The 10000-nt window shown below is 38.3% G+C and overlaps 1 protein-coding gene across 1 annotated transcript in view; it reads left to right on the plus strand.

The window, feature by feature from the left end:
- The window catches only part of diaph2 (diaphanous-related formin 2), a 329306-nt gene extending 323637 nt beyond the window's left edge, over window positions 1–5669 (plus strand). The window contains exon 24 of the mRNA XM_016282860.1: window positions 2000–5669. Within this exon, the coding sequence (XP_016138346.1) occupies window positions 2000–2135 (136 nt within the window). The 3' untranslated portion in view covers window positions 2136–5669. The remainder of the gene's footprint in view (window positions 1–1999) is intronic.
- The last annotated feature ends 4331 nt before the right edge of the window (window positions 5670–10000 follow it).

A 10000-nucleotide genomic window follows, 5' to 3' on the forward strand; every position in this document is an offset into this window, starting at 1 on the left:
CCCCCCCCACCCCCCACCCTTCTTCATCCTACATGGTGTCACACTGAGCGTGTAGTCATGACATGATGAACTATATTTCCCAAGCAATATTTTTGAATGATGGCTCAGCAATAAGGATTTTCTCTGTATAGACACAGGCCATTAGTTTAGATTTTTACTTCCCCTTTTAACATTTTGGTAGTAGTAGTAGTATAGTTGTTATATTAGTGGCATATGTAGTGGCAGACACTTTTATCCAAAGTAGCTTATACTTTGCATTCAACCTATAATGTACATTTATCAGTATGCCACCATGCTCCTAAAAAGCCCCCATTTGTAGAAATTGTAAATAAAATCTGAAATAACAGCCTATACTCTGACAAGTTCTAGAAATTTCTTTGTTTGTATCACTGCTGTCAATGTGCAGTGCCCATTCAGTTCAGAGAGAAAGAGACTGGAGGCCTTCAGGCGCTTGGCTTTTTGAAGTGGAAGTGGATGAAAGACTCAGCCGTCATTTCAACTCATATTGTGATTTCCATGCAGAGTTCAAAGTTCAGCATCCTCAACTTTTACCAATGCCAGAGGAAGTTGTCCTGCAGAGAACTACACATTTTCTCTCTCCATTTGTGCTCTGTTTTTCATTTATCTGTTCATCTCTCTACCTAACCACATCTCTTCCATCTCTTTGTATTACCCTCTTGTTATTAGCATTGTCCCTCCCCTGTGGTGAGTATCCTTGTTAGGACAGATTTATACGTCTACTGAAGCTTGAATTAAAAGGCTCTAGGCAAACTCAAAAAGGGGAAGTGCACAGAGCACTTGCTCTTATAATCAACCAACATTGAGCTTTCGACTGCACTGTAACGGTGGTAATAACAAAAAAAAACAACAACAAACTTTTGTCTTGTTACAAAAATGTCTTTGCCTAGACAAAGCCATAAACCAGCCTTTTAAAAAAAAAAAGATTTCTAGCTTGTTTCCTCATTGGCCCCCGCTACTGACATTGGCAAACGAGCTGGGCTTCAATTTCGTTTGAAGTATGAGTCCACCTTTACTGTGGTGCCCACTTGCTCCTAACTCATTACCTGACATGATGAATGGGGCCTGTTCCGTTAAACTATGCCCAGCCCATGGTGGCATGGGCACCTGGCACTGAGTAATGGCAGTTGCACGGGTAGACCTGCCAGGGTAGGTAGGAAAGGTGTGGCGGCTTAAGCATGGAGTTGGCTCTCGAATCTGCAGGGGAAAGAGGAAGGTTGTCCGCTCCACCTGCCACATGGCCCCCACCTAGCCCCTCACTACACCATGTTTGGAGTGGAAAGGGCCTTTTGTGTGATCCCATAATGGGTTGGCCTCAGTTGCCAAGTTCAGCTAGCACATTTAGTACTTGCCTCCATTATATTCCTACTGGCTTAGTTTTTAAAAAAAGAATCCTCTTTAAACATAGAATCTCATAGTTTAAATGGGGATAGTTCACCCAAAAATGACAATTCTGTCATTTACTCACCTTCATTTTATTCCATTCTTTCTTTATATCTGTGGAACACAAAAGGAATTGCAAAGAAACTTGAAGTCTGAACAACACTGGATGCCACTGAATTGGAACAACATGACAGAATTTCCATTTTTGGGTGAACTATCTCTTTAAATGCTACACGAATCTCCCATGGGTGTTTAGATAAGTACGTGCAGCTGTGTACGCACTGTTTTGTACTTGTGTATGGGTGCGTCCCATTAAGTGCCTCTTTTCCAGGCTGTGTTGTTATAGGTGGAGGATCTCTCGAGTACGAGAATGGAGCAGGAGCTCAATGGTGTTACTATGACACCAGACAAGAAGCAGCTGACTCCAGACCATCTTATCTTATCTCTTTTTAATCAGTTGCCTTTGTTGTGTCTAATGTTGTTCCTCGTCTTCTTTCAAACTATTAACTGTACTCCTGTTTCTCCCATGTTTCATATTTGTCTGCTGCGGTTGTGAACACATCTAACTGGTCTTCTCCCATGCTTTCTTTTTGAACAGACAACCGTCGCACTGGTTTGGAAAGATCCCGTTCACGCCACAATGCAAACCCTATGGTCCGATGATCGCTTGCCGGCTAAGGACGTTTGCCAAGTGCCAAAGACCCAAGAGTGGGGACAACACTGAGGAGGGCTGAAGAGGAATGGAGAAAGAGCCCTTCGGCATTCGCATACATCCACATCCACACGTACATGCATACAGAACGCAGAACAAACCTCAAGATCTGCGTCACAGCTCCAGACGCTTCATCACAGGATCACTTGACCCTCACTTCTCTCTGAAGCCTTATATACTTCATACTCTTTGTGCATTGGGCTTATTTCCATTTAGCAGTGTTTGTTTGTTTGTTATTTTCATGATTACGCCGGTTCTGTTTATATCTCACCAAGCTAACGCCCCTGATCTGGCTCACGTCCACCTCGCTATCTGCAAACAATCAATGATTGGCTGCGGTTTGATCTCTCGCTATTGGATTTTTCAACGCACAAACACGCTCTTGTTGACAAAAGGCCAAAAAACGCCATAAAGGACTGCGTGATTCTGTATGCATATCAGCAAAGGGACTTTATTTGCAGTTTTGATTGAACAAAACCTTGACTTGAATGATTCTGCCTGCCCCCTTTACTTCTTTTGACAGAAAAAAATAATATTGCCAGTCTGTAATTCCCACCATCAGCCATTTAATCTCTGATCACCGCCTCACTTTATATATTACAGATCCTATATATGTAGCGACATGAACAAGCTGCTGATATTAGCCTTAGTGCTTTCGTGTGTACACATTTGTGCTGTGTAAGAGCTGCCAGTGCCACAAGGTACCTGAGGTGGTTGAAAGATATTGCTCTTTATCTATGGTAAACACTTCAAAGATTCGTAGACGTTTCTCTTGCAGAGGCAAAGGTTTTATTAAGTGAATCTGCAGATATGTGAAGCAAATGCAAATCAAAGAGATGCCAGTTTTCAAACATGTCACAGGTTTTCTTCGTGATTTCTTTGTAAGTCACTGTGCTTTTAGCCCTCTCGTAGAAGAGTATTTTAGTGAACTGTTGCTTAGAGTTTTTTCAAGATCCACTGGTCATCTTTAAGAGTTTTCTCTTACTGACCTGCCACATTTACCTCTCCATCTCAGCACTGAAAACTGTCCAAAACATTACAAAGAGAATTTATCAGATTTAGTTTCGAAGTGTATCTTTCACAATTTGCAAAATACGTATTTATTCACAGTTTGCCAGATTTCGCCTGAAGCCTTTTATATGTGAACATTAACCCGATTCTATTGAGGGTTGGATATGAGGACGTACAGCCGTAGACAGCGACAGTGAGGCAATGTTCACAACATGGTGGCTATCTTCATGTGAAAACCATTAGTGAAATCTTTCCTCCACATCCCCTCACTCTTGATTGTGGCATGAGTAGTCATTTTCTGTAATGCTCCCCCCCTCTCTGTCCATAACACCGCAGGCAACAGTATGTAAAACAGTCTCTTATGGGTGACTGGAGTCATACTGACTCACATACTGGTACATGCCACGCTGAAATCGTCTGCATTTGTAAATGAGGGGAATATGTTAAGTTTGAGCACCCAATGCAAGCGTACAGAGTACAGACACAGTACTGTTAAACAAACCACTGTTAGTCAGGCTTTCTCCTCACACTGTGTTTGTCATACACTCTCTCAGGAGAGAGAGGAAAGGTCGAGATGCAGTGAATCGCAATCCATTGATTTGCTTTTCTAATTAAAACTGCCCTTTGAATGGTTTCCAACACCACACAACAGAAGCTGCGCTCGGTTCTCATGGCTCTCACTATCGGTTATTTTAAACTCATGTTAATGGTAATTACAGCATCCACACACTGTCAGTGCAGACACCTCCGACATGCATTGTTATTTCCCAGTCAGACTTCAGCTACATATATTATGTGACTGGCAGAGGCACTGGCACCAGAGAATTTGTCATCTTTTTTGGGTAGAAATATATTCTCTTTAGGATAAATGTGCCAAACTTTCATGAGGTAAAAAGTTACTATACTGCGATTCCATCCAATGATTATGAAAATTGATTTTCGTTTAAATCACACCAAGATCTTCAATATGAAAGTAAAGTGATGTATCACATACACAAGACTGAAACTAGCAACCATTCAGACTCTGAAGAGATGTAGGGCTTAGGGATGTCATCATTTTTACAACGCTAACATCAAATGTTTATGAAATCTTCTTCAAAATTGTGTAATTTATAGATTTTTTCCCCCCTCTTTCCTAAGAAAACATTGTTTTATACCAGTGATCTTCCTCTCCATCTGTGATATTGGTGTTAAACTTGTGTATTACTATAGGCTAATATATATGTGTTGTGTATTTGATAGAGAGTATATCCTAATGCAGGTTAGAGTCTGCAGGTGACTGACTGTGTAACATTTTAAGTCAGATCCAATATTTTAATTGGATGTTAGGCAGAGACCAGAAGCAGGCAAGAAAATATGAAGTTACAAGTGCCAATTTGGGTCCTCTGCTGTCTCATTTATTCACATTTGTTCAATATTCTCGGTTCAGATTGTATGATGGTGCACTTTAACTTGTTAAATATAGACCTGGAGCGATCTTTTAATTTATGATTTCTTTGCATATCATTGCCAAAATAGACTTTTTGCATGTGCGGTAACCGTTCTTGACAAGTGATTCAATCTCCATTCTCTCCGAAGTCTCCTCCAGTTCTCTCTTATTCCCTCACATTATAATTGGCGCTTGGAACAAGATCAAAGTTAAATGGGTGAGAACAACTGCAACTGTCTCAGGACATTGTTTTATTTTTTTAGGTAATGTAAGACTCCATAGCCCTGCCTTTTTTTCTCCTTGACATTGTGTTTATTGTCTTATAAGCAGTTTAAATTTGTAACATCTTTTAAGTTTATTTTTATCTGTGACTAAAAAAGAAAGTGAAAATGGTTATACACACTGTTCCCTGAGTATGTAACAGAATATCATACTAAATAATAACCACTTTCTCAAAAAAAAAAAATTAAAAAGTGTTTCTTTTTTGAGTGTTATTTCCATAATGAGTTACAAATTATGCCTTCTCTTTATGCAGACTCACACTGTGTTCTAACCAGCCCCTAACGCACCAAATGCTGTCTCTGTCTGAAAATCTGAATGGTTTTGTTCTAACTGAACTCAACACTGCAAACGTCAGGACATTCGATCAGTCAGATGATTTTGATAGACTTGTGTAGACAAGAGCAGAAGACTGCAGTCAGGTGAACAGTCAATAAAGAACCAGTCTGTCAGCTTTCATATCTTGTGGTGGAACATAAAAAATATTTAAGCAAGCAGCAGATATATGAAATACAGATGCTTTAACATGAAGATGAACATGAAACTGCACTACAATTTACCTGCTATTTCATTCCACCAACATCCTTTTCTATCCATTTTTAGTTGAATAAATTGTTTCAAAGAAATCATATATTCTATATAGAGATCATACTGCCAGAGTGTGGGCCATTTATATACATAAAAAATGACATTAGAGTTACTAGAATAACATTTTAGTCTATTAACTCTGGTGCCTGACTGTTGCCGCTGTCGCAGCGAGTTTGACATTTCATCAATAATTGATTCTGTGCAGAACTTGCTCATTGTGCTAGGTAGATCCGCCCACAGTCAAATCTCTCTAGTCCAAAATGTGTAAATGTATACTGTATATTAAGTATTAAACATATTCTGACTGACCGTGATCACACTGTACAGAATATTAATTTTCAGTACACTCCTAAAAATAAAGATTCTTAATTGACCCTTCGCAAAGACCCAACCCCCTTAGATACTGTTGCTACGTCCGACAAGCCATGGCGCTCTCATGCCATCTTGTTGCAACCTCGGAAAGACGTCAATACACACCATTTTTCAAGTTCAAGTCCACCAACGTATATCTACTGTCCTGTCTGGTTTGTTTGTTGGACAAAATGGCAGATTCAGCGTTATGATTGGTCAGATCACCTGTCAATCAATCTCCCGGTGACGGGTCAGTTGGCATTGATGGTTCTATGAAGACCCTTTTACATCCATAGAACCTTTCTATTTCACAAATGTTTATTTATATAGCAAAACAAAATGTTCTTCACATTATTAAGAAATAAAATAGATATTTTAAGAACCATTTACTGAAAGCCAAAAAGGTTCTTCTATTGCATTGCTGTTAAAACCCCCTTTTGGACAATTTATTTTTAACCCTTTGATGCACAAGCTATGAAAACCCCTTCTAATGTACAACATGGGTCTAAAATGACCCGTATTCATTTCCTGTGTTATTTCATGCTTTGCTGGGCATTTTTTGTTTTGATTTATCTTTTGAAATCAGTTTATTTCAGCATTTAATATTCCCTGATCTATAAATTCCATGATCCATGAATATTCAAAATATCTTTTTACAATGACCACAAATTAATATATATATATATATATATATATACAGTGGGGCAAAAAAAGTATTTAGTCAGCCACCAATTGTGCAAGTTCTCCCACTTAAAAAGATGAGAGAGGCCTGTAATTTTCATCATAGGTATACCTCAACTATGAGAGTTTTTTTTCTCATTTTGTCTCTCATAGTTGAGGTATACCTATGATGAAAATTACAGGCCTCTCTCATCTTTTTAAGTGGGAGAACTTGCACAATTGGAGGCTGACTAAATACTTTTTTCCCCCACTGTATATATATATATATTTATTTATTTAATGTGGTCACATTACATCCAGCACATTACAATGCATTACAATACAGCACCATAGGCCACCTCCGTGTTCTCCGCTTACATGAGTTGGTGAAAAACATTTTTACTCAATATATTGGACTGGAATATTTACGGAGTTTCCTCTTTAGAGGACTCGTCAGACAAGTCTTCAATGTCATCACAGAGTCTTCTTCATCTAGGAGAGCTGGATTTACACCCACAACTCCAGATTGACCCTGTGGCACATAGTCTAGATCATCAGCATCAGATATTTCAGACTCTGGATCAGGACTTCATCAGGAAATGTCAGCCATTAATCTAGAATATCTCAGCCATACTAACACTCTAGATAAAGAGTGCACAACAAGCAGTTGATCATGTATATACTGATTATATATTGTCACTGTCAGACAGAAAACTTGTATGTCCAAAACCATTACTTTTCAGAATCACTGACAGACATAAAGGGTGATCAATAGCACTGATTTTTGACCAAAAAAAAAGAAAAATTATGAAATGTGGATATACGAGGTTTCTGCCTCACCGCAATGATATATGCTTGTATATAAAATATTATTTTGACTTTTATTTTGTTGACCTAGCTAACATTAGTTAGCTAAAATAGAATGTCAACAACAAGCTAGTTAATCGTATTAGTCATGTTTCTCTGTCTCACTAGTAATAGATTTCAAGGTCAAGGTAACCTTAGCCTAACATTCAAATATTATGTCCAGTTATCTTCCACAGTACAGGTGCATCTCAATAAATTAGAATGTCATGGAAAAGTTAATTTATTTCAGTAATTCAACTACAATTGTGAAACTCGTGTATTAAAGGTGTTGGTGTGCTTGACTGGCCAGCAAACTCACCAGACCTGAACCCCATAGAGAATCTATTCTAAACTAGTATTCTAATTTGTAGAGATAGTGAATTGGTGGGTTTTTGTTAAATGTGAGCCAAAATCATCACAATTAAAAGAACCAAAGACTTAAACTACTTCAGTCTGTGTGCATTGAATTTATTTAATACACTAGTTTCACAATTTGAGTTGAATTACTGAAATAAATGAACTTTTCCACGACATTCTAATTTATTGAGATGCACCTGTAGGCCTATATAGAATTTGTTTCTGTGGTAATAAATTATTAAATAAGACTAAATGCATCAATTATACAAAAGCAGCTATGTTGAGTTGTGAAATGTGGGGCAGGTGCATAGTTTTCTGCAGTAAATATGTTCTTACTTGCAAAAAAAAAAAGCAAATAATCAAAGGTTTCTATATGGGTCATTTGTGTAAAATTGATGTAGAAATACAAAAACTGTGTTTTTTTATATAAAGTGAAGAAAGGAAAAATAAACACAATGATTTGTGGAAATCAAAAACAAGATATGTAATGAATACCTGGAATGATAAAGTGCATATATTTTAAAGATTCAGCAAAGAATCACTCAGGCATGATTGAAGTAACACAGGAAATGAATACGGGTCATTTTAGACCCATGTTGTGCATTAGAGGGGTAGTGACACAAAAATTATTTTTATTCAAAAAGTAAGAAATAAGAATATGTGATGATCAAAAATAAGTTAATTGAGAAATTAATTTCTTGCAAAGATATAGAAAAAATAAACTCAGTTGGGTCACTTTAGACCCATGTAGTGCATCAAAGGGTTAAGTGTGTAAGATCAGATGAATTACAGTCACTGGAAAGGTTGCATCACTTCTGGTGTAAACGTTAACTATTTTGATGCTATTGAGACTGATCTCCAGTGGGTTTGCTTACAAATATCATTAGAAATACCTGGAAAACCACCAGCTCTGTTTTATCGCTATTATATAAGTAATAATTCAGTGTTGCTTCGATGCAACATGCACTCAATACACAGACAGGAACTGTTTTTATTTGCTTTTTGTCATAAGAATAGCATTTATTCAGTTACTGAATTGATGGGTTTGCGAAGTAAAACTACTGTCAGAAGGAGATAACAGCACTCTGTCGTTTGTTTGAAGTGCTCTTTTGTATTGTTTGCTCTCTGTCTTTCCTTCACTTCACAGTAAGCACGTACATGTTATTTTGCTGCTTGAATCCGACTGATTTATGCAAGAAATCATCATTTTCAAAGCTAAATATAAACTGCTGTAAAATATATGGCATTATTTTCATTGTTCTTTTGATGGCTGACATTTGGTTTCACTGTGGTTAGAGATGGAGAAAGCAATGATGCCCCTTTGTTATTTCTCCATCTCTCTGTCACCATCCTCACTGTCTCCCTGTCAGTCTGTCTTTTAGAAAATAGAAAGGCACTTTCTTTTTTTCAAATTCTGAACTGTGAGTGTCTCTGGCCGTGTTCCGAGTGTACCGCCGCCACTGGGGAGCCGTCCGTTGGGTACCACTGAAATGGAATGGTTGAAATGTTCCCATCTCTGCCTCTCTCCAGAGTGTGTGCACGTGTACTGTCTGTTCGTCTTTGCATCTGCGCATTTGGAGGGAGATTTGTTAGGATAAGGTCTTTCTTTTACTAGCAGACCAGGCCATGTGCATTTTGTTTGTTAGAGTAAGTTTTCATGTCTGCTTCTGCTCTGTGTCTGCTCGCTAATTCACTGACACAGATGGAGGATTTAAAAAAGAAAAAGAAAAGATGCAATGGCCAACAAGTGATCTGGCATGGTAGTGTTTTCTGTTTTGAGCACTGATGCATTTGTAGCGAGCCGGTCATTAAAGGCAGGCTAATTTTACAAGACGCTCTGTTTTGTGCAGATGTCAGGCTCATTTCTCCATCTCCTCGGCTTTGAAAGCTCATTAGATGCCAGGGCACTGTTGAAGTTGAATTATCAGTTGCTCTGTTTCGTTTTCTGGCACAAATGCAGATTCGCTAATTCCTCTAACTTGGAGGTGAAGGATGGAGGCCTGGCCTGAAGCATGGAAGACTTTGTGTTTTGTGTAGATTAGAATCATGGGAGATAATGAGAGCATGGGCTGTTTTATTTTATGTTTTTGTGTGTGTAATATATTATCCTTATTATTTTGTGCTCCCATAAGTAGCCCTGTCGGAGATCTGAAAGATGAACCGAGACCACACACACACACACTTCATCTGTTTTCGCTCTCACGCCGTGCTCCATTTCTCTATAAACCCAGGGCGTGTGTACAGCCACCCACACCAATTTACACTCTGATGGATCGGCCTTCAACGGGAATACAACATAATAATGATGTATTTTGCATCCTGAAGTATGGAAACTAAAATGAAATACAGAGTTAGGTGTCTGTGCC

Source organism: Sinocyclocheilus grahami, unplaced genomic scaffold (genome assembly GCF_001515645.1).
Source record: "Sinocyclocheilus grahami isolate Dianchi unplaced genomic scaffold, SAMN03320097.WGS_v1.1 scaffold167.1, whole genome shotgun sequence".
NCBI lineage: Eukaryota > Metazoa > Chordata > Actinopteri > Cypriniformes > Cyprinidae > Sinocyclocheilus > Sinocyclocheilus grahami.